The 26,480-nt window shown below is 36.1% G+C and overlaps 1 protein-coding gene across 1 annotated transcript in view; it reads left to right on the forward strand.

Annotated features, from left to right (window-relative positions):
* The first annotated feature begins 1,621 nt into the window (after nt 1–1,621).
* HCRTR2 (hypocretin receptor 2) overlaps nt 1,622–26,480 on the forward strand; it is a 118,490-nt gene continuing 93,631 nt past the window's right edge. The window contains exon 1 of the mRNA XM_025991231.2: nt 1,622–2,192. Within this exon, the coding sequence (XP_025847016.2) occupies nt 1,970–2,192 (223 nt within the window). The 5' untranslated portion in view covers nt 1,622–1,969. The remainder of the gene's footprint in view (nt 2,193–26,480) is intronic.

A 26,480-nucleotide genomic window follows, 5' to 3' on the forward strand; every position in this document is an offset into this window, starting at 1 on the left:
ATCATGTCAGTCCCTCAGAAGTTTTAAAATAACATGTATGAAAGAATTTTGCTACCTATAAAGTACAAAACAACTGTAAAGAATTATGACTAGGGTAGGGCTAGGGGGGATGACTTAACAGTCAGTATGAGCCAACAGTGTCTTGTGACATTTGAAAAAAATAATTAGATACAGATATTGGGTGCATCCGCAAGATCATGTACATTTGGTATCAATAAGACCCAAGCCAACTTCCTGCATCGCTTCCTAGTTTTATATTATGTAAGACATTGACCATTGTCTAAAGGAAGACCAAATGAGTGGAGGTCTTGGGGATAGTGTCATTTGAAAAACAGTGGAAATAATCAGGCAGAAAGCAGAGGAAAGGGAAGGGGGGTATGATACTTATTTTAAATATGTGACGAATTGTCACGTGGAACATTTATTCCATGTTGCACCAAGAGGCAAACTGGGATTTTAGGTAGAAGACTAAGAAAGTTATATGTCAGTTTAAGACCTTATTTTAATGTAAACTGAGGTGCTCCATCCAAACTAAGTGGGGGAACATCAGCAATGTTATTAGAAGTTTTCTAATATTAACCTAAGTTCAAGTTAGGTGATGTCCAAGTCCCTTCCATGCCCTATCATGAATATTGAGAATGAAAGGATCCTGGACGCACACTATCAGGAATCCCAAAATATTCTTCTTAGACATGAAATCAATTTCATTCCAGTGGCAGATGACATCAGTCCTGAGTCAAGAAGAAGAAAGATCAGTGGGGTGTGATATTCACTGGAGAGCACTTGTGCTTCCACCACTGTATCCTCCTAAGAATCTGTTTAACACGTAGGTGTCTCCTTTGCTTGATAACATTAACTCTGAGAACATTTATGACCCTAGTGCCCTTCAAGCTTTTGCTGCTGTGTTTCTTATTACACTTAATGTTGCAAGTGCAAATTCCAGCTAAATATATCCTTCGATTCAAAAATGGTCTCATTCCCCAATTTGGAGAAGGGGGGGAGCGGAGGCGACATCTCAGATTCAGCAAGTGCTAAGTCGGCAAAGCCAAACAAATATGAAAACGTTCGCCTGAAATGACACTTTTGCATAGTCCTGCTTGAGGAGCAGCGCGCTTTTATGTTTATTACTTCATTACTTTTATGCTTACATTAAAGAGACAAACGCATCAACAGAGCCTGTATTGGGATCCCTGGGTGGCGCAGCGGTTTGGCGCCTGCCTTTGGCCCAGGGCGCGATCCTGGAGACCCGGGATCGAATCCCACGTCGGGCTCTCGGTGCATGGAGCCTGCTTCTCCCTCTGCCTGTGTCTCTGCCTCTCTCTCTCTCTCTCTCTCTCTCTGTGTGACTATCATAAATAAATAAAAATTAAAAAAAAAAAAAACAGAGCCTGTATTAACCATGTGTGGACGTGCTTGCCCGGTCCATAGACCTACACCTGTCCATGTATGGGTTATGGAAACCGCACGTGAGCGATGGAGGGGAAAAGTAGAAGAGAGGGAGATTTAACCCACGGAGAAATAGGTTCAGATAATTTTCATGACCCCCCCCCCCATGCACCCCCCTCCACCTCCCCATCCACCCCCCGCCGGCTTCTGCTCTCCCTCGGCGCGGGCGGAGGCTGTGGGCTGCAGATTCAGCGCTGGAATGAGGAGTAATTGAGCCTGAGCTGAGCCCGAGGTAGCTTGCTCCTCCCGGTGTCCCCGCTGCAGCCTCCAGTGCCGGGTCCCTAGTCCCTCAGCCGCCTGTCTTCCCGGTGCAAAATCGTCTGCAAAGACCGAGAAGCCGCCGCCGCAGAAGTTGCCGGGCACAGGACTCCGGAGGCATTGGCTCAGTAACTTTTCACGTCATTTTCTGCTCCGGAGCCTCCTGTCGCGTCTCCGCGCCGCCTTTCGCACCGCAAATCCCAGTGCTCATGGGGCAGGCGGAGAGCGGCTTGCGGCACTGAGCGGAGCCGGACCCGAGCCCGTGATGTCCAGCACCAAACTGGAGGACTCCCCCCCTTGTCGCAACTGGTCATCTGCTCCGGAGCTGAATGAAACTCAAGAGCCCTTTTTAAACCCCACCGACTATGACGACGAGGAATTCCTGCGGTACCTGTGGAGGGAATACCTACACCCGAAAGAATATGAGTGGGTCCTGATCGCTGGCTACATCATCGTGTTCGTGGTGGCTCTCGTCGGGAACGTCCTGGGTGAGTCTGGCCCCGGGCAGCCCCCCGGAGGGCGGTCACGGCCCCTCTGCGCCCGGCTGCCAAGGCTCGGAAGACCCCTCCCTCCCCCTGGGAGGCAAACAAAGAGGTCGCTGCTCTCGGGGTGGGGTTTTCCATTAAAGAAAAAAAAAAAAAAGTTTTCTGATTTTAGGAACCAGGAGCGAGCCCTGGAACGGTCACCCCTTTCTGTGCAGGGGGAAGCGGGGAAGCGCGTTCTCTTTTGCCATCACCTCGGTTGCAAAGCGCCCAGACCGGGGCAACGCGGCAGGGTCTCCAGGTGGATTTGGTTGGATGTGGGGAAATTAGTCATCCTTTTGTGTAACGTAGCCGGGTGTTTCAGGGGGGGCTTTCTGGAGAGGTAAAGCCGACAGAATGCAAAGCTGGGCTCCTAAGGAGCAAGCTCTCTGTGGCCATTGAAGTCACAAAGGATTTGTGAGCTCGGTAGAGTGCCCTTTGGAGGTTTAGGCTCTGTCTAGAGGTGGGAATGGAACGGCAGGGAGTGGAGACAGAAGCAAAGCACAGAGGGGCACTCACGCACAGAAGCTGAATTAAACAGGAACCATGCTAGGAGCCAGCAAGAAGGAGGGGCATCTGAGAAAAGTACCAAAGAGATCTCAATCATTCATCTGCCTATCCATTCATTCATTCATCCGCTCAACATATATATATGAGCATATATATATATATACACACATATATATATATGCAGAGCCTGCTTGTTGCCAGGCTTGGGGAAATTTTATAATGGGTCTTTTCCCCCCAAAGATGAGAAAAGCTTAACGCTGGACTCCCTGTCTGCCCCTGTCTGAGTTCCTATGCAAAGATAGATATTCCAGTCCGTTTCCCACCTCAGCACAATTTCTGAGTGCTGGGGAGGGGTTACAGAAGGGTACAGGGCTGTAATGATGGAGTTTATTAGGGCTGCTGGGGAATCCACTTAAAAAAAAAAAAAGCTTTGGAAGGGAGGGACGACTTAACATGAATTGTGAATGGAAGGAGAGTGTACCTTGATGAATGGAAAGTGGGAGGTGTTTCAGATGCAGAGGGCAGTGTGGAGGCAATCTCTGCTGAAAATGACAGGAGGAGATGGGGGAAGCTAGGAGAAGAGGCTCTTGATTTTCAGTTATAAAAAGGGAAGATGAGTGAGGGGAGATAGGCTGGGTGGCTTTGAAGTCCAAAGCAAAGAATTTGTAGCTGCACTGGAGGATGATAAGGAACTTACTGGGTTTCAGCACTGATCTGATTTTTACCTTCTCTGCCCAAGTGTGTCAGTCTGGGTAGGAAGCATTCAAAGCAGTCTCTCACCAATTCAGCAGGCAGAGTAGTTGGTAGTATGTGACTGAGAAGCATTCTGTGGAGAGTTAGTAGAATCTTATTTTTCAAGAGAGATATGAATCCTCTGAAAACTTTTTTTTAAAATAATACTGTATTATTTTCAAGCTACTTCTGTTTTGCTGATGTTTTAAAGGTAAACATAAGGGAATCTCTCTCTGGGTGATGCAAACAAGGTGAATGAAGGTGAATGTACACATGCTTAAGGTCCTTTGCTATAAGGATAAGTTTGTTCATAATCGTGCCTTTCTTGCTTCTCTTCCTGGCATCCGCTTTTAGAGTTAGAGCTATTAAAACATATGACCATCAGCATAGAAACATATCACTGTACTATGCCAACACTTAGTGATAAGTAAGTGATCTAAATTTAACATCCAATGAATACCTACCATGTGCCAGACCCCTTCACATAAACCCTCACAGAATCCTCAAAGTAACCCATATTTGACAGAAGAAACAAGACTTAGAGAAATGAAATGGCTCATTAAAGAACATGATTCACATTCAACTCCATTTCTTCTGACTTTAGATCCAGAATTCTCCATGGATACTCCACTCTAGAGCTAGAAAGTATAGAGAGAATGAATTTGCTCCTGTTGTCTGCAAGCATAGAAAATGTACTTCCTGTTCTCTCTCGCATCTATGTCTACTGTTAATAAGTTACCATGAAGGGTTAATAGCTCTGTCATTGTCTCCAACAAAATGCTATCCAGAGAGGAATGTTATTGCATTGCAGTAAAAATTTGACCTGTTTTGCAGGAGTAACTTAACTGCAAATGATAACTATTTCCCTTCCCTGATTTATTTCTCAGGCTTAAATAATGTGATAAAATTTGTTTCCCTTTGCTTTTACTTTATTCTGGTTTTACACAGAATGTTGATGCATAGTCTTCAGCTTCTAATTACATAGTTTAGGGGTACATTTTTGTTAGCCTGAGGAGTGTTTTCGCCTCCAGAAGGAAACACTTCTACCTGTTTCACAAGGTCAAGGAAGAGAGCACTGTCCACAGCCCCAAGTGCTGAAATGGCCAATTCATTCAGCTTAAAAAGAAAAATTTACACAAAGCACTGTGCTCTCAAAATACTGTCAGCTATTTTCTTCAGGACTAAATCTCAGTGAAATCCTCTCTGGGTGAACTGAAACCCTTTCTTTCCTGACATATTCCCTGAAAGTTGATGAAGTTTAAGTTTGACATTTAAACAAATGATCAGTGTGTCATTACTCACAGACAACTTCCTGCTCTTTGATATCACTGTCAAATTTGCAAAACGGATTAGATTGAGAATTGCTTTTTTGCCCCTTTGGTAAAAGTAATCTTATGCATAAAGTGGCAGGACAAGGAATCACATTATTCATGCAAGATAAAGAGGCAACATTAGATATGAAGGTGAAAGACCACAGTGTAGGCAGCAGATGTAATCCCTGACCCTTTGGGTCCATTCACCATTTGTACTTTCATGTAACTGACTACTTGGAAAATCTCAACCTTGTTGAACTTTCAAATACAATATGATCAATTAGAAGTCATTTCCCCCACAATGTCCTTTTGTAAAGTGATGTAACAGGATATGCCCTGAGCAGAATGACAAAGTCTTGATCATCTCCATCTCTTTTTCTTCTCTCCACAGTTCATCTCTCTCATTGTGTCCCTTCTCCTATTTGTATCAGATATTTCTTCCCAGTGATGGAAAGCAGTTTTCTTTGAAAAAAAAATGCAACACAAGTCATTAAAAATAAGACAAAAATTACTCTACATTAAATGTCTTGAGTGTATGTATTCTAATAAAAGACATATGCATGTCTACTTATAGAATTTTGGGTCATAGAAAAGATGATAGGACAGAGTTCTTTTTGGACAGTGTTTTTCCAGTATCTTCAAAATTATGATACATATAACCTATTCCTAAGTATGTCTTGTACTATAGCCAAATAGATGCATTCAATTATTTGACCAGTACATTTTGAGCAATATTATGTTTTTAAAATTGTGTATTGGGGGGGGAGCTTTTCAGGACACTCATAGGAATATATTTGATGTTATTTCTACTTATTTTTCCTTGAGTTAAAACTGGATAGAATGATGGGTTCTATTCAATTCAAACATTAAACAGCTGGAGGAAATGAGTAAGTCTATGCCTCTCTTACTTCTGCATTCAAAGATATCATGATTTTTTTTACCTGGAATACTTCTATATTCCCTGTTGTTGTCTCCATATTAAAAATGAGGAGAACATTCAACAAATGACATCAATCCAGCTGTGCTTCTTGCTTCTTGTGTAACCATTAGCAAGCTCTTGAACTCTTTAAGTCTGTTTTTTCTATTTGAAAATTAAGGTTGATAATGCAGGCCTTGTAGAAATCTTGTAAGAATATCAAATACACAGAGGTACACACACACACACACACACACATCTGTGTGTGTGTAGTTTTATTGACACCTAGTAGACACTGAATGCCAATTTCTATCCCTTCATTCCCATTATTGAAATCTCTCCATGATGTAGTTTGCAACCATCTTCTGCTTCCATGGCCAGTCTGTGGCTCTGTAGCTCTGCAACTCTTTGTGACCTCTGTTCTAGGCTTTCTCTCAGTTGAGAGGCTTCCTAAAAACTATTAGCAAAATGGAGTTGGCAGATGTTGCTCGCTTTTTCCATACCAGCACCACCCACTCATCCCATAACAGGTGTTTAGTGCCTTCATACTACTGCTTTCCTTACTGTCAGTAAAAAGCCTTTGCTAACCATCACTATAAAATTCTCTGTCAGCTTAAATTTGCCTGTACAATGTCCCATTTATTTAGAGTTTTGGGTGGTTGTTGGGTTGTTGTTAGGTCTACCACTATTAATGTTTTAAATAGCATGTGTACACACACGTACACAGGTAATGTGTTGATTTAACTCAGCTGAAGCACACTGCCTATTAAGAAATTTACCTGATAACATTTAAACTAAATGGAGTGGATGAGGAATATCTGTAATGGGTTGCTTCTTATGGAGCTAATCATATGTCCCAGATATGGAACTGGCAGAGTTACAAGTTCCCGCTACTTCTAAGCCTAAGAAACATTTATTTCCTGTTTCTCCTAATGCCCAATTCACATCCGTGGGTGTTTCTAAACCCACCCTTTCCTACACAGGAGACAGAAAGAGGTTAGACACAGGAGACAGAAAGAGGTTAGAGATAATACATTACTCATTTCTGTCACGACCTGATAGAAACATGAATAATGACTGTAAAAGGTAACATTAGCCACTGAGCTTTAAATTTGTGTGTTTTTGGCAACAGAATGTAACATATGCTTATCTGAATAAGAATTAAACTGATGCTGTCACACTTTTACTAAAACCGTAACTACTGTGGGTGCCTGGGTGGCTCAGTAGGTTAAGAGTTTGCCTTCAGCTCGGGTCATGATCTCAGGGTTCTGGGATCTAGTTGCTTCAGCCCCTTAGGGCTCCCTGCTCAGTGGTGCGTCTGCTTCTCTAACTCCTTCTCCCTCTGAGCGTGTTTGAGCTCTCTCTCTAGCTCGAGTTCTCTCTCAAATGAATAAATAAAATCTTACCAAAAAAGTATACCCACCTAGTTTTCCTGAGTAAAATAAACCATGTTTTTTATTTGAACAGAATCTCAGTGATAACTTTTTAAGTGGCTACTGCATAGATAACGGCAACATTTATCATGTACAGACAATAATGAGATAATATGTGCTACTGATAATTTAAATGTAATGAATTTTTCCTATATTTGGAAAAAATGAGGAAAATGAAATAATGAAAATAATACCAATTTTCAAAAGAGGCCAAATTCAACACTCAAATACAAATACAATATTCCAGTCTTTAAAATTTTTATTGATTTCATTAGGATATACATATGCATTTACATTCATTTTCATCCTTCTATATTCTAGAATATATTTGCAAATCCTCATGTACTACAGCTGTGTTAGCATTCCAAAGCTCCTAAATTCTCACTCAGCTCCCCATATTTCAGGAGTATACACTGCTGGTGTTCTTTTGCAAGTGAAAGAGGATTTTTCTATCTTTCTTCTTAGAGCATTATGACATAGACCAAAATTGTAGGTATATAGGTTCTGTTAACTACTGGCTCACTAATAGGAGTCAGTCAGTGACCTGTGATAGGGGAAGCAAGGATTCATCTCTAGTTCCCTTTCTCACTGAAAGGCAAATATTTATTGAGTACTATATGCTAAGTCCTGAATGCTAAGCTCCACAATGAATATATATATTCATTTATTCAGAATGTATCTATAATTGATGCCTTATAGCAAACTTATAAGAAAGAGAGTAATAGCTTTGTTTTACAAATGAGGAAAATGAAATTCAAAAGCTATTTTAACTTGTTCCAAAGTTTAATCAGTTAGGAGCAGAACTAAGTTTCAAATATGGATTGATCAGTTCCCATGATCCAGCTGTGTTCCATTACTTCATCCTGCCTGTCTTGTTTCTAATCTTGACTCAGAAATACAGAAGAAAAAAGAGTGGAAGTGATGCTTAGATGTGCCCTTTAGACAATTTACAGAGTTGTTCTGGCATGTTGCCATGCTATATCTCTGATAGACTACAGTTCTTCAGCTATGTGGATGAGCTCATTTGATAAGCTAATCAAGGTCAGGCTAGGGTTACTTTACAAGAGAAAATTTCAAGGTAAAATAGGTGCTGCCAAAATAATACACTTTTGCCTGTTTGGGATGGGGGTGGAGTGACTCACTGGTAAATGTTAGATAATTGTGGCCAAGGATTATTTTATTATTGAATGTGCTGTCTTTAGATACAGCTTAAGACTGAGAAACTAAACATTTAACATGTCAAATAATCTAAAGATCTCTTTTTTTTCTTCGTTTTTGGTCTTCAAACCACCTACTCACGTATTTTATTTTTTTTCTTTTATAATGACTGTTAACTTTTCAAAAAATCATAAGTTTCTATTGATGTGATTAAATAGTCAATCTTTATATCACATTATGGTGTTCCTGGAGCATAATGGTGTTCTGTATGTCCAAAGAGCATTGCCCATCACACCAGACATGAAATGACCTTTAAATGCAGACAGTGGAACACTTTGAGATGCTATTGGATGAAGTACATGACATATATGATCAGTCTTTTGAATTGCTGACTCTTTGGACTGAATTTATTCATTATACTTTTGTTCTCAATGAAGGATTATCTTTTAACCAAGTAAATGAATATAGGATATATATTTTGAATAGCATTAAATTTGTTTCCAACAGAACTATTTTCTCCTAAAGAAAGCAAACTGCTCAGAATAAATATGTACTTAATTCTTTAAAAATATTTTGGGTTTATCATCACTGAGTATTTTTCTCTCCAGTATTTTTCTTTCAATATCAAATATATATAACAATGTTTAATAATTACATAGCATCTTACCCTTCAGAAGACATTAGTACATTTATATTGTATCACTTACTCTTCACAACAATATTATGAAATAGGTCTTATTTCATGAATCAAATACTTGAAATGATTTAAAAATTATTTTAAAAGTTTGAGTAACTGGAAATATCAAAGCGTTGTGTGTCAGCTTGAGAAAAGCTTGTCAGTTTCTTGTATTCCAGGAAACTACTGTAAGGGATGCTAACCACTTTTGTTTGGCCTTCAGCTATGTCTTTAATACCTGATTTTGTTAATGTTCTGAGTATAGGTGCACATTAACCAAATTCACGAACCTGGCAAAAAAGAAAAGGTAATAATTCCAGTGTTTTGATTTAAAATACGGAGTTATTTTTACAAATCTTAGAATATTTGAAGTTCTTTCAATCATCATAGTCTCTTCCATAATAGTCATATCTACATGAAGAGCTTTAATGGTTGGAATTGCTAGACTATGCCATAGTAGCAAGTAAGCCTGAATTTTCATTGGCTTTATGTCACAGAAGTTTATTTCTTGTCTGCTTAACATTTAATGTGGGTTAGAGAGTCTGTTTCATACTGACTCATGGGTGAAGAGTCCTTCATGATTTATGTACCACCTCAATGTGTGGCCTCCATCATAACTAGCCTACAAACTGGCTACCACCGTTCCCCCGTCAACTCATAGTTACACCCTGTGTAGTTCCCTTTCACACTGTGCCAGAATTGGTCTGGGTGACCAGTAATGTACATCAAAAGTGATAGTGTGTCACTTTCAATATTACATTATAAAAGGTTACAGCTTTTGCCTTGAGTTCCCATTTTCTCTCTCACTCTTGGATTTCTTGATCTGGAGAAAGTAATTGCTCTGCTTTGTGAGCAACTCACAGAGTAAAGAATTGAAATATCCAGCCAACAACCATATAGGAAATGTGGCCTGCAAACAACTCCATATCTTGGAGACAAATCCTTCAGCCAGTCTGAGAGAACATAACATCATCATGTCGCCAACCCCTAGCTTGACTGAAACTTAATAACATACTCTGAGACCGAATTATCTCACTACATTTCTCATAGACACTTTAGAAACTGTTAGATAATAAAGTTTCTCATTTTAAATTTTTAAATTCAGGGATGAGTTATTAGGCCTATAAAGTATCAAGCAGCCTCATAGTAGAAGAGTAAACTGGAAAAATATACTGGCTCTAAACTACCTTTGCCAAGCGTTGACAATGTCAGTCATGCCCATAATCATTTGGTCAAAACCAATCATATTCTACCAACCTAACTGCAAGCAGGACTGGAAAGTATAAAGGAACACTGTCTCTGTTACAGAAAGCATGAGGGAACACTGTCTCTGTCTAACTATGCAATAGTTAAAAGTATTTTTAAAAGTCTTTTTAACATGCATGGAATCTGAACAAGGGGAGTTAGAGGAATCAAGTACCTAATGGCATAAGCCTAAAAGAAGCTGATAAGATATATCCATTTCACATTTTGGATCTCTGCCAATGGAAATAACATAAATATTGGGAGACTTTGTGCCAGTTATTGTGCTAAGAATCAAGGGTATAAAAAGATAATAGAAACCAAGGAGCCTGTACTTTGGTTGAAGAGATATACATGTTAACAGATAATCTCAGTAAATTGTGACAAGTGCTCTGATAGATGGGTAACAGGATGCAGTGGAAGCATATAAGAAGGACACTTAGTTCCATTTGGGGGATTAGAGAAAGATTCAGAAGGAAATGACACCCATGCTGCGTATTAATGCATGAATTCAAGTTACACAGGTGAAAAAAATTGGGTAAGGATGTTCTAAGCAGAGGAAACAACATGAGCAAAATCAAAGAGGCGTGAAATAGAATGGGCTATGAAGAGAATGCTAAGCAATTGGGTAACTCCAGTGTAAGTAAGTGCAGATGAGGAGAGTCTAGGAATGAAGCTGGAGCAGTATCTGAGGACTGGGTTATTAATGGCCTTGTGTATCATACTGGAGATCTCATCTAGCTTTGACATTGCAGTTTAGAGGAGGCTCTGAAGACTTAAAGGATAGCGCTGTCGTTAGTTTGCATTTTTCATAGAGCATTGTAGGTATAATGTAAAGAATAAACCTATTTGTGAATAACATTTGTAAAAGATATTTATAAAAGTTTTCACTGGGATTTGTGTTTTGTTTGGGGCTCATTTAATCAAGCCTGCTTCAATGAAAACAAAAATTGATAATACAGGACATAATCAATATTTTCTAGATAATCACTTGTAGGATACTAGAAATATCACTTTTCAGATCTCATTACAAACGTTACAGCTTTGCCCTGAAGCACCTACTTTCTTTCTTACTCTTGGATTTCTAGTGATTATGTTGCATAAGGAAGGAAAAGAGAAAAGCAGAAAGTGAGAAATGAAGAGGAAACAAAGGAAGGGAAGAGGGAGATGACTAAAAGCAAAAACTGTTGCTATGTTTACTTTGTAGACTATTTCAATTTGAGAAGTAATTTCTCATTTTTTAAAGCTTTTTTTAAAAAATATTTATTTATTTATTTTATAAAGAAAGAGAGCAGGGGGGAGGGGCAGAGGGAGAGCGAGAATCAAAGCAGACGCCACACTGAGCCTGGAGGCCAATGTGGAGCTCAATCTCACAATCCTGAGATCATGACCAAGCCCCAACCAAGGGTCAGACACTCAACCAACTCTGCCACCCAGACAGGTTCTTTAAGAAGCAATTTATCTTTAAAATAATTTTCATACGTCTTTCCTGAAGACTCTTACATGCCATAGCTCTATTAACATTTTCCAAATTCTGTATAGTTTTTCACTGAAATGATTTTCGTAATAACTTATTTTTGAGTTTTGATGGGTCACTATATTCCTAACTATCCATTTTTTTTGGCTTTTAAATTATTTCTGACATACTGAGATACAAAGATAAAAATTTGAGATCTAATGAAAGTTTTTCATATTTTCCAACTAAAGCCCCAAAATTTTTACTCCAAATTATTTGTAACTTTCTAAATATGTTCGTTTGATATTTTATCTTAAGTAGGTATTTCATCATTCAAATAATCGAAGATGATACTATATTGACCCCAGGGCAACCATTAGGGAATTACAGGGAACATTTCTCCACAAATTGACATGGTAACACTTAAAAATTTCTAAAGCTGTTAATTTAAAACCCTTTATTTGCTATTCTAGCTCATAATGGGAATACAACAGTGATTAAAAATTGCAGCATCCTTTTCTAGATTTTCAGTGACTTTTTATTCCTACTCAGTGACTATAAAATGAATTTATAAGATACATGGTTTACAACCATGCCTTTGATGTTATCACTACATTGCTAGAAATGGGGTCAGAAAGCCATTGTCTATAATAATTTATTTTATCAATTTAGAATGAATTTGATGAGTCATCCAGTTTGGTAGAGGACTATATTCCTTATAAATGCCATTTCGAAGCCAATTTGTCTTTCTTAAAATGTGCAGATTATTCTGGTCTTTCAGAGACAGAAGTAGAGAGGTATGGTTAAGTGCTTATGAAACAATTCTGTGATTAGGTGAAACTGAGTCAAATTTGGTTATAAAAGAATGGCTAAAAACTTAATCTCTCCAATGAAAATACTTACTATAAAAGTTCCCCAATCCTAGAAAGCTCAAAAAGAAATTCATTAACAAATTTCACCAGCTGGTTCAGGAAAAAGTCTTCATAATTATTAGGACATTTATGGGCTTGGACTTGATTTATATTTTAGACTCAGGAAAGCCTAGAAAGACCTTGTTCTTTGAAGTCATCAGAGATGGTGATGGTGACTCATAGATTCCTGAAAGTCAATAAGATTACCTAGTTTATAAATCTATGTGTTTTTCCCCCAGGCACGGTGAATTTTGCAACTGGTCACTGTTGGGAGGCAAAACTGTCTCAGTGGAAAAGGGGAAAATAAGAATTTAAAAACTTAAAAACACATAAAAATAAAAACATTAATAAAAACATAAAAATAAAAACATGTGTATCCACACACAGGTATTTGCATTATATGACAATATGATTTTAATGCACAGTAGTTTTTTTCTTGCAGGATTAAGAAGCTACCTTCCAAATTTGAAAAATTCTAAAAACTCTGTATATACCTTGACTTTGATAAACTTAAGAGATACTTTCTACTATTCCCTGAGTAAATGAACTAGCCTTTAGGGAAGCAAAAAATATATATACATCAGAGATAAGTCCTTGGATAAGCATCTGTATAAGGAGTATCCTTTGGACAATCCATCATTGTAGCAACATGTATTTTCCTTGAACTGAGTGAATGTTTTCTAGCTTTAGAGTCTTCACAATGTCTAACTTCCTCTGACCCCCTATAGCTAGCTCCTGCTTAGCTCACTTGTCACACCCTCAAAGAAAGTCTCTAAGAAGGCCTGCTCTGGATCACTCTGAATCCCTCTTCATATCTTATGATACCATCCTTTTTTTTTGTCATAGAACTTATTACTATTTGAAATTATATTGTTGGTTTTTCAATTTCTCTATTGTCTCCCTCAGGTAATGTGTAGTTTCTGTTAAACCAGTTTCTTTATTTTCTTTTTGCAGGTGCATCCTCAGTGTCTAGAACAATGCCAGGCATACAAAAATTTGTAACTACCAAATGAAATACTGGTTTTCTACCAGGAGGAATTCCTTAGGAATAAGTGTGAATAAATAAATAAATAAATTTAAATATTTAAATTTATATATATTAAATATATTAATATATATTATATAATATATAATATATAATTTTTAAATTTATATATTTAAATTTAAATATATATATTTAAATATATATTTAATATATATTATAAAATAACATAACAATAATATAATAATATAATAATATAAATATATATATTTAATATATATTTATTTATTTTTATGTATATTAAAATCAAACATTGCAGGCTTTACATTTCTTTTACATAAAAATTAAAAATAAAACCTTAATAATTTGAGTTTTCAAATATCTTAAGGAACACATGCATTAAAATAATATATGATTATGAGACTAATAACTATGAAAGACCAACTGTAAAAATCCTCTCCAGCACTGAGATCCCCTTGATATTACTATGAAGCTATTTTGCTCTTCCTGTGAAAAGTAAATGGGATTTGTAAACCGTGGCAAGTTTCTTCATTTTTTCTCAAGCAAGTTACACCCAGATCCTTCCAAATAACATGCCATATTTCTGCAATAACTGAGAAGAACGTGTAATATACAAAATCCTTACTTAAGCTGTGTTTGTTTCAAATTAACTTTTAGTTGTCTTTTATGTTTAATAAAAGTCTAAGGAAACTTTTGACCCTTGATGTTTCAGATTAAGTAAGAGAGCTGAGACTGAGTATTATGGTGATTCCCTACTTCCTGCAATTAAAAGGACTAAGCATATCTCCCTCTTAACCCAGGATGTTTCAGAAGTGCCCACAGTCTCAGGTTTAGGAATTCTTTGTCATTCTTTCCCATTGCCAGTGACATGCCAACTCTGATACACTAGACTGTCCAGACAATTGAAAAAAAATTTCTACTTTCAGGTGAAATGTAAAGGTAATATTGGTCAGAGCTGGATCATTCTAGACACTTCATTTAATGGGGAGTAAGGGGACAATAAGCCCTTTTGACTAATTTCAATCTTCAGGTTCCTGAAATATCCATCATATTATAAATTTTTAAAAATTGAAATGCAGGGGCAGCCCGAGTGGCTCAGCGGTTTAGCACTGCCTTCAGCCCAGGGTGTGATCCTGGAGACCCGGGATCAAGTCCCATGTTGTGCTCCCTGCATGGAGCCTGCTTCTCCCTCTGCCTGTTTCTCTGCCTCTCTCTCTCTCTCTCTCTCTCTCTCTTTGTGTGTGTGTGTGTCTCTCATGAATAAATAAATAGAATCTTTAAAAAAAATTGAAATGCAGTCTTGGGGTATCTGGATGGCTAGGTTGGTTAGGCATCTGACTCTGGATTTTGGCTCAGCTCATGATCTCAGGATCATGAGATGGAGCACCATATTGGGTTCCATGCTCAGTGGAGTCTGATTGAGATTCTCTCTCTTTCTTCTCTGCCCCTCCCACCACTCATACAGGCATGTGAGTACACTCTCTCAAATCAATATATAAATCTTCAGAAAAAAACTGTACAAATGTACACTCTTACCCAGGCATGGAAAGTATTGTAATTCTACCAAACCATTGACCTATTGAACCAACTGTATTAATATTTCTCATATTATGAATCAAGTGAATTACAGTAGAATTTACATGTTAGGTTTTTTAAAAAATTGTTACATTGTCCTAATTATATAACTCTTCAACAAAAACATTTACCATCTGTTGTCTTAGTTAATCCTACAACCACCTGTGTGATATGGGTGTTATTTTCTCCTTTTTCCCACGTGGTGAAATTTAATATTAGAGAGTTCCTATCATGTTAGTTGTTTGAATAGTTTTACATATTATCACTTAGCTTCCCCATTTCTGAACAGTAGATAAATATAAATCTCTGTTCTCCATTTCCATTCCTCCTTTGATAGGGCAGCTATGCTAGTATGCATAGCAAGTTGAAAAATATGATGTCCACAATGTAAGGAAAATACAAATTCTCATGCACATTTTTTTGGTAAACTCAGCTGAAGTTTCTGGTTCTAATCACCAGAGCCTTAGTGATCTATAAGTCATTGTTGGTACCTGGCCACAGAGATTAGAGGAGAAGAGCAGTAGCAAGTCAAGCCTGACATAGATTTTCTCTCCTGGTAAATAGGAATTCATTAAGCCTCTCTAAGTGCTGAGTCACCATCAGCTACAATGGCAGTATCTACAGATTATTAGTCTGAAGTTATTCAAATATATTTTTATGATCCGAATGGAGGTAAAAGTAACATAGAGAATCAGTGGTCTCAGTCCAACTGTAACAGCAAAAGGCAAATGCACCAAAAAATAAAGCAGCCTGCACCAACACACTGGTTTTCTAGGGCTTATCTAATTTGAAGCTATTTCCTTTTCTTATTTCATTCAGCAAATATTTATTGAACACCCACAATGTGTAATCTGTTCTATTACATTGTGTGGAGGAAATACAGAAGTGAATGAGGCATGGTCCTTACCTACAAGGAATTTCTAATCTTGTAGGAGAGACTAACATGGAAACAATAGACTATAGTATGAGGGTTATTGAAGAGGCATATGTTAGTTAGAAATCAAAAGCATAAAAGTTGGATCTTACTTAGGGTAGGAGGTACTTCTTCACTGAGGAGTTACCATTTGAGGTATTTTTGATATGAGAGTATAATTTTGAAAAGTTCTAAAGACTGAAAAGAAATAAATTGATGAAGTAGTAAGAGAAAATTTATGATTGCTTGCATATATATATATATATATATATATATACATACATATATATATGTCAGCTATGTTGAAATACCATCCAGTGAATTCCATTAAAACACAGCATTTCATGAACTTTTCTGAGAGGTTTCAAAAAATGACTTTAAATCATCTCCCTTGATGCTTTTCTTTACTCCATGGTCTTCTTTATTTGTTGATATCTGCCCCAATCTTACCAGTAGTGTTACATCATGGTGGATTGGATTTTAAAGTTTGACATCTTGGAGTAATTTGAAAATGAGTTCTAATATATCAGAGCTTCCCAAAGTAAAATTGACCTGAGACAATTGTAACAATGGATTGAAGTTATGAGAGAACAGATACTGGGAAGATAGTTGTAAGTCTGTTGAGACTATTCAAGAAAGTGATTTTGAGGACAAAACCAAAGCAGTAGAATTGAATATGGGAAAAAAAGGAAACAAATATGAAAGACGTTATGGATATAGAAATTAGCAACTCATCAGATGTAGAGATTGATAGGAAGAGTGAAAATCTTCTGATTAACAGAAATTTTTAGATAAAGCAAGTACATCGATTATCTTATTTGTCTTTTTCGTAACATAAGAACATATAGAAAGAAAATCAAGTGTCATTAGTAGAGAAATCATTATGAATTTGGCCAAAGCAGGTTTAAGTTTGAATTGCTAGATGAATATACATGTAGAGCTGTCCAGTAGCCTTGCTCCCTCACATGCCATTCACAATTACTCTGAGTGATGTTTTTCTTTGCAAGCAACGTATACAGTTCATGTGAGAATTTCTAAGGCAATGTCTTTTGGAATAATTTAAAGCTACACAGAATGTAAATTTCTTGATGGGCAAGGCATTTGTTGCAACACTAATTGAATTCATTTGTTCAAAAACATTTATTATGTGCTTACAGCAGCAAACAAAATAGATAAAGCTTCTTCTCTTAGGAAACTTATATTCTAATGGTGATATTTAGGACATATATTGACAATAGAACCAACAGGATTTGTTGAGGGATTACATATGGGTGTAAGAGAAAGAAAGGAGTCAATTTTCATTTTAGGATGGATAGTGGTACTGTTTATTGAGCTATAGGACCCTGGAGAATGGGGCAGATGTGAATCAGGGAAGGAGAATCAAAAGTTTGGTGCTATACATTCTAAATCTGAGATAGTAAAGCTAAGTGTATGATGAGCATTTGAATGTGAAATCAGGAGGTTAAGTAAAAAGTCAAGCCAGGGCATGAAGGAGGGAACTTGATGTAATGACCATAGGTGTTATATGCAACTGATGAATCACTAAACTCTAACCTCGAATAGTTTAACTAAATTTAAATAAATACAATGTATTAAATTTAAATTTATTAAATTTAAATAAATTTTAAAATTTATTAAATTTAAATATTGCATTTAAATAAAAAATCTAAATCAAATAGTAAATAAATAAGGTTCTAATACACTGAATATGAAAATCCTTGCCATAGGAAAATGTAAAGGTAAACCCCCTATTACTTGAGGCCTCCTATTTTTGGAAGCCAACTTGAAAGTCAGGTGCTTGTGCATCTGACCCAAATTCAGTTGTGTTAATAAAGAGATATCAGAGGAAAGAAGATTAAAAGATATGCTTTGCAATGGGATTAGGCAGAGAAAACAAGAAAATGTAGCATGATGGCCAATAGGAGGAGTTAGAGAAGAAAAAGGAAAGGCTGAATGCCCAATTCTTGCAGTGATAACTTTGAAGTTGTAGGGATGGAAAAAATTTCCCTTCTTCCTTTCCAAGTTCTTTGGCTGGTCTAATAATTAAATTCTCATAAAGCAGATTATAAGAGAAAAACAAATTTAATTTCATAGGTATGAGAGCTCCAAAGATATGTAACCCAAGGCCAAGTTGGGCAATTGAGGCTTGCATGCTATCCTGAACTAAGGAATGGGATAATAGCCTGGGACTTCAAAGGGGAAAAGGGTGACTCACAAGGCAATAAGAAGAGCAGATGTCTGATAATTGGATGCTTGTGCTTCCACAGAGATAGGCCTTTCAAATAAAAATTTATCTCTAGTGATAGATTTCTTTCTGGGCCAGGCCCCCTATCCAAATTCTTTTAAATAGTTACTGAAGAGATACAAGTTTTTCTTGAGTCCTCTATATCTTGATTATCATCAGCTCAAAATAATCCAAATGCTATGTGGTATATTTTGGGGTCACATATTCTGCTTCCCATCAAAGTAATATTTAGTTATGTAACATTTTAAGCAGAAATATTAGTGTGCATATTGGCTCAACTTATTATTATAGTAGTCAGTACACAATTTTTGTTATACAGCTTTTCCAAAAAAGGACATTTCAGAAGTTTGACATAATAAGCAGAATTCACTGCTTGTAGAATTCATAATGCAAAGTTTTAGAAAACTTTTAGAAATCTAGAGGAAAATAGAATTAGTAATGCAACTCGTTTTCCTGTATTTTCTAATTTATAATTTTCTGTATGAAATCTTTGCTTCAGGATTAAAATGAAATTTATATTCTTTTACTGTGTGTCCCCTGAATCATTAAATAGAATCTACAGAAATATTGCTAAATATAATAAATGTAGTTAATTAATTATGTCAAGGAAAGGACTGGAGGGTTGTTATGAGAATAAAAGGTGTTTGGTGAGCCTCAGTGGCTCAATCCACTAAGTGGACTCAGGTCATGATCCCAGGGTTGTGGGATGGAGCCCCACGTCAGGCTCTCTCCTCAACAGGGAGCCTGCTTCTCCTTCTCCCTCTGCCTGCTGCTCCTCCTGCTCATTCTCTTTCTCTGTCAGATAAATAAATAAAATCTTTAAAAAAGAAAAAAAAGTATTTGACCACACAAAAGCATGTGAAGAACTAGCTCTGATTTAGAGCTAGTGGTGCTGATTTATTAAATAATAAATATTAGGAATTGCTGGTCACAGAAGAGATAGTAGGATTACATGAAATTCTAAAAACATCAAACACTTTTTGGCAATGATATTGAAGATATGGAAATAGTGGGTAGATATGGATTAAGACAAGGAATAAAAACTCTCCTCCAAGGACTTGTCTACAAGTCTATATCTGTGACTTTAGAAATGCAATTTTTCACTGAGATATCCTTAATCCCCTATATGGAGACAAGGAGGAAACATAAGACTCTTTAGCATGCTCTATGTAATCCACTGCAGACAAATGGTTACTTACCTTTCTCTTCAATATATTGGAGTTTACAAATATTTCACCTCCAAAGAGTAGGTGTTACAAGAGTGTTGTAAAAAGTTTATAAGGCTTGAGACATATTTGGCTATAGTAGCTTAGAGAAGAAACATTTTTATTTTGGACTACAATCGCTCAGATTTGGAACATGTAAGTCTAAATGTTTTCATGTAAATTATATATATGTATATATATACACACACAATAAGACTAGTAGATGTTTGATACTCTTGTACATAAGAACTTATGTATACTAACATGTACTTTAAGAAGTTATTAGTGTCATTAGTTACAGATAATTTGATTCTTTTATATTCAGCTCAAGCAACTCAAATGTAAAGCTTCTATTTTCATTTCTAGATAAATATTTAGCATCCTTTTGTTTCTTAACTATCTTGACTTTTATTAATAAAGGCATTATCCAAAAAAAGAAAGAAAAAGAACAAAAAAGAAATAAAACATTATCTTCAACTTCCCTGTAATTAGATTCCAAGTATGATTTTGTGTTTACTTAGAGTATTGATAAGTAAGATAAATGTAGATTAATAACACAGTTTTAATTAATTCTATACAAAATCTAGCTGTCCTCCTCTTTTGAAGGCAATCTCTAAGTATTATATATTAATCTACATACTCTGTATATAACACAGGAACAGGATAGATGTTATAGTTTTTATGCTCATTTTTCTATTAAGCATTATAATTAAGTGCTTAAATTTCTATTTTTAGAATAGTGTGAGTATAAGAAAACATGATCTGTGCTCATATTTAAGAAGTAAAGAGATTTACTGAAGATTTTTGGGTAATAATTGCAAATTCATAGGCATTGATTCCTTTAGAAGATCATGGAATACCATTTTCTCAAGAGAAAATGTCAGTATCCTGCAGCCTGGATACTGATGTTCTCCAGAGATCTAATCTGGGTGGTATGCTACTGTTGAATGAGTGTAATTAAATCTGAATAATGAGAGAACCTTCATTCATTCATTCATGAAATAATTATTGAACATCTTTTTATTGCCAGTCATTCTCCTTGATACTAGAACAAACAAAGATCAAAGAGATATCATTATTTTCCTCAAAGAGTTAATGATCTCCTGGAAAGGACAAAAATGCAATATATTACATAAAACCACAATGTGTTATCTCCTATTAAACAGATATGAACAGCATACTGAAATATATGAACATCTGAATATCTGTACAAAATTAGCTTAAAGGATGGGAAGGAAACAGTAACACAAAAGATGGGACATCAGGAAGTGAATGACAGGAGGGACAGAAGATGGAGCAAACAGTGCTGTAGAGACACAGTCCAAACAAGCTAAACTTTCACACATTTAGCTTTTCATAAAATGTCCTTGAGAATATTTTTCTCCCTTCCACTCCAAATATTTTTCTCCCTTGGGGTTTAATCACCTCCCTGGCAAACCATTTTATCCTATCTTCCTGTTTACCTATGAGACTTGACTGAAATATCATCAAATTTAATAGTTTGGCTGTTTTATTATTACTTTTTTTAAAATCGATTTTTAAAAAGTTATTAGAGCTAGCATTGCTCATTTTATCAGTGTAGGACTACAATACTACAATGTTAATTCCTTTAATGGCTATGTTAATACCATTTGCTTTCTGACTTTTGCCATGTCCTTTCTTTCTCTATTGCTGTCTTAATACTGGTTCTCAGCTTGTTAGCACCTCAGCAATGGAACAGAAATGAATAAATCTCGAATTCATTGTCTGCCCCTCCAATGCTAGATAAAGTTTTACTTTTTTCACAACCATTTATTTTATTTTTTAAAGATTTTATTTATTTATCACGAGAGACACAGAGCACGAGAGAGAGAGAGAGGCAGAGACACAGGCAGAGGGAGAAGCAAGCTCCATGCAGGGAGCCTGATGTGGGACTTGATCCTCGGTCTCCAGGATCACAACCTGAGCAGAAGGTGGCGCTAAACTGCTGTGCCTCCTGGGCTGACCTCACATTTTAAAATAGTGTCCTAAATAAGGTTTTTGATTCACTTGTTTAAATTCCCTTTATTTTCATGGCCATAGAGAATTGAATTAAAAGGACAATATCTTCTACATTATATTAGTAGCTTAACATTAGGAAAGTGAAATAAAATCTTGCATATCTTAAAATAAAGTCTATATAGCTAGCTTAGACAATTGGGTTTTCCTTATTTGCAGTAACTTTAGGAATCATATATTATTGGAGACATTGGTCATTTGCAAGTTCATTTAATTAAAGTTCTAATAGGAGAAAATTTTATTTTGCATTTTTAAGTCATTATATCACTTCTCTCTATAAGAAAATAATGCTTTATTTTTAAACAACACTAATAAAGGAGGTAGAATTTATCTTAAAGATATACTTTTATATGCTAGCCCATTCTGTTTAAAAAATAAGTATGTCATATGGAGAACCTCCTCATGTAGTGGAATTTTGAAAACAATTAAATATATAATTAAATATAGATATTCATTTTCATGTTTCAATGTAGAAAATATACCTGAGATGCTAACTCTAGTTATGTTATTCCAATTTTACTATCAATACTATAAACCTTAAAATATTAATATTAGAACCTAATTTTATAATAAGCATGATGAACAAAGTCACAGAAATAAATTTGAGATTTACCTTGGGAGATTCTGTTCAGCTCCCTAATATTCAGTTTCTGCAAGTTTGGTATTTAATTTTGTGTCTTTGTCACTGAGTGGGCTGGAAATATGACTATTGAGACACCAAAACAATGAGATATTAATGATAGTTCTTTATCATCGATTCTGGCACTTTTTAAATGAAAGAGATTTTAGCCTCTTGAGTTTCTATAAAACTAAAAATTTTGTTGCTTTTAATGAAAATACAATCATTTGGGACGACAAAATTAGATTAAAAGCAAACATAGAGTGATTCAAAATAAAATATTTAAAAATTTAATAATGTAGAGACACTTTGTTTCTACTAGTCTTGTTTTCCAGTAAAACAATCACCAAAAACATGGTGAAAATGATAATTTTGAAGACATTAACTTTCAGAATAAAAGACAGGAAGAGAAAAGAATGAATGAAGAAGATACTCACTAATAATAGAGAAGAGAAAGGGTAAATGAAAGAAACAAAAATCTATACGATATTGAATTTAAAAAAAATACAGAAATATCACAATATAAAACACCTCAAGGAGGAAAACATTACACACACGGGCATACACACACACACACACATATACACAATAATAAAATGAAAGGGAAAATGTACCAAAATTATTTGAAGACTAGCTTACAACTTTTAAAATGTATTTAGATAGAGGTATTTTGAGAAAAATGTTTTATCAAGTTCTTCCAGGTGCCCACTGAATATGAAACCAGAGGAAATGGCTTAAATTAAAATCAGAAAGAGTAAGAGTAGTGGAAACAAGCATAGAAAGAATATAGAAGTTAAAAAAGAGAGATGCCTAGGTCCCTCAGTGATTGAGCATCTGCCTTCAGCTCAGGTCATTATCCTGGGGTCCTGGGATTGAGTTCCACAACAGGCTCCCAGGGAGCAGCCTGCCTCTCCTTCTGCTTATGTCTCTGCCTTTCTCTGTCTCTCACAAATAAGTAAATAAAATCTTTAAAAATGTAAGTGAATGAATGAATGAAAAAGAAAGTAATTTCTATATATCTCAAAAATGCCTAAAATGGCAACAATTTTAAACATAACTATTACATAGAGATCTGTAATAGATACCTACTTTTTGTCTTTCCAGTAACCACATTTGACCTTTTTTTTGCATATCAGTATTACCCCTTCCTTTTGGAAACTCATTTCATGTAAATGTAGTGGGAGGGAGAAGAAATCATCAAAGTACTACCTCACTCTCAAAATCAGAGTCAGAAAGAGCTCATCATTTTCCATCCCTCAACCATAGTGCTTGGCAAAGGGATGATAATTTGACCCAAATGGAAACAATCAAAGTTTGTCTGTTGGATTTTTCATGTGACTTAAGGGAGATAAATGAACTTTTTTTTTTAACCTAAGATTTTGCTGCTTAGCATGATTAGATCTATAGATGCTAAGATCTTTCCTTTTGCCATGTAGAAGAAAATCATCTATAGTGGGAGAGTTAGGTGCACTTCCAGAGATACAGACCAAGAGATGGAGGGAACCCTAATGATGTTGGAATTTCTAGATCCAGTGAGACTACTCCTTTCCAGTTAGTTGAGCTTTATTTTGTTTATACTCATTAGATTTGGATAGTCAGTACTGAAAACTATGAATTAAAACAGCAACCAACCTGCATTATACAGGAAAGTGAGAAGAAAAAAAGTGAGAAGAAAAAAAGGAAAAAATGAAGAAGGAAAGTGAGCCCTAGGATCATCTTTATTCTCTAACATTGTTTATACCTCAGAGATTGTCCTTCTCTGTTTCTGTAGAAGGACGAAGATGATACATGTACTCACACCTGGGTGGTCTTCTAAGGAGCCCTGACTGAATGTGTCAAGGAGTGTGTTTCCTCAGGAGCCTCAAATCTACCTTTAAGCCTAACCATACTGTAACACTAACAAGTAACCTGATCCTTCCTATATACCTACCTGTATCATAACATTAACAATCCTACCTCTAAGCATAACCTAATGTTAACCCACAAACTAACTCTGATTTTGCCTATAGCCATAACCCCATCCTAACTGTGACCCAAAAACCACCTATAAAACTAAACCCAACCTTACCTCTAAACCAAGCCTGAAAAGAACCACAATTCTGTCTCTGTACCTACTCACAAAACTGGTCCAACCATACCTCTCACCAAAATCCTAAAGCTAACCCTATATCTATCTCTAATTCTACCACTAACTGTAACCCTAATATTAACCCCAAACATACCTAACACAAGCCCTAATCCTAATCACAATCCTAACATCAAATTTAACATTGATCACTCAAATTCCAATGTTACTTATTGGCTCAAAGAACCATAAAATCCAGCACTGCATTTCACAGGTAGCTAGATTCAGAGGTCCCAATGCTACCATTAGGATCTAATCTGTCTCCAACTCCCGACTCCTCTCTTCTCTTTTGGCTTCGTTTTCTAGTTCCCTGTGACAAGATGCTGCCAAGAACTCCAGGCCTATAACACACAAGATTCGATCTCAGTGGGAAAAAAATCTTCCCCTTCTTTTGGTTGCTCATACCTAAATTCTAGGATTGATTTAGATTGAACCCAGTTGACTTTGCTTGGGCCAACATAACATCCTTAACTTATGAATACTAATTTGAAATGAGGCTCTAATTGGCCAGCTCTACATCATGTGTCCAGAGAGTGGAACAGAGCAAAGCAAGGCCACTGGATGCATTCATCTGAAGAGTGAGATGCTTGAGGGGTCCCCTCAAAGGAAAAATCAGGTCACGTACACAGGAGAGAGAGAAATGGATGCTGGATGGCAAAAAGCATAAATATCCACTACAAATTTTGAAAAAGAATTTCCCTTCAATATCATCCAGCCCAAATCTAATTTTTAAAAAAAATATTTTGTTTATTTATTCATGAGACACACAGAGAGGCAGAGACATAGGCAGAAGGGAGAAGGAGGCTCCCTGTGGGGATCCCGACCTGAGCTGAAGGCAGACTCTCAACCACTGAGCCACCCAGGTGCCTCTAAATATCTAATCTTAGAAATGAGGATATTGTGTGTTTTATCATTTTTAAATGTAACATGTCACAAAATTAGGGATAGGTCAGCCTTCTGAAAAAGTAAGGACTACTAACTAAAGATGTTTAGAAAGAGAAGCACTGAATACTTTCAGGAATGTGAACAGTGACCTCTTACTTGGGCAGTGTAGGTTCCTTCTAGGAAAAACTGAGTCATGACTGTTTCCTTTTGATTCTTTAATACTAGCTTTGTTGTTGTTGTTGTTGTTTTTGTCTGTCAAAGTATCTCCTTTCTCCTCCTAATGTATCTACCCCAGATACACATATGCAAATTAATGTATTTTATTGATTTTTCTAGTAATATATCTATCAAGAAAAAAGGCAATGGACAGAATACTACAAAATGCAATTATACATTTAAGGATAATAGTGTTAAATGCCTCTTATGTGTACTTTAAAATAATTACATTTGTTTTATTTTGAAAAAAATAGCAAGAACATGTAATTTGGGTATAATTTAAAGCTAGGGGAAAAAACATTCACTATAATTGATGATGAGAGAAAATATTATATTAGAATTCCAGGTTTCTCCCATTTGTGTGAATGAAATGAAAAATTCATAAGGGAAGGATTTAATCAGTCAATCAAAAATCTAAAACCATCAAAACATTATTCACTGCATACTCTGAATGTGCTCAGGACTTGAATGAATACATTTTAAAAATCTACATCCTGTGTCATGAATGTGAATGAGCAGAGTATAGTGGTTAAGGTTGGTCTTTGGTGCTTGAAAAACCTGAGCTTTGCCACTTACTGCCCCAGGTGAATATTTCCATCTGATTTTTCCACCTGGAAGATCCCTTGATTACAGCAATCAGGATGAAAATGCATATAATTCAAGATACTTTTATAAAGAATTTTAGCTTAATCTAGGTTTTTTTAAAAGATTTATTTATTTGTGAGAGAGTAAGAAATGCAGTGGGGGATGTGGGGGCAGAGAGAGAGAGAGAGAGGGAGAGGAAGAGAATCTCAAGCAGACTCCCCACTGAGCACAGAGCACTAGGTCCCTCTCATAGCCCTGAGATTATGACCTGAGCCAAAACCAAGAGTCAGATACTTAACCCTCTGAGCCACCCAGGCACTTTTAGGAGTTCTTTTACTATATATTTTCTCTATAATTAAAATGTCTTTTCCCCCCTCAATTTTACTATATATGTTTTTGAGTTTATTTATTCTCTTATCTACTTTAAAAAAAAATTTTTTTTAGTGATTTTGAAAGTGGGTTTCACAAGCTTGATTTACAATGGTTGTTTTTAAGTCTAC

This window comes from Vulpes vulpes, chromosome 1 (genome assembly GCF_048418805.1).
Source record: "Vulpes vulpes isolate BD-2025 chromosome 1, VulVul3, whole genome shotgun sequence".
Classification (NCBI taxonomy): domain Eukaryota; kingdom Metazoa; phylum Chordata; class Mammalia; order Carnivora; family Canidae; genus Vulpes; species Vulpes vulpes.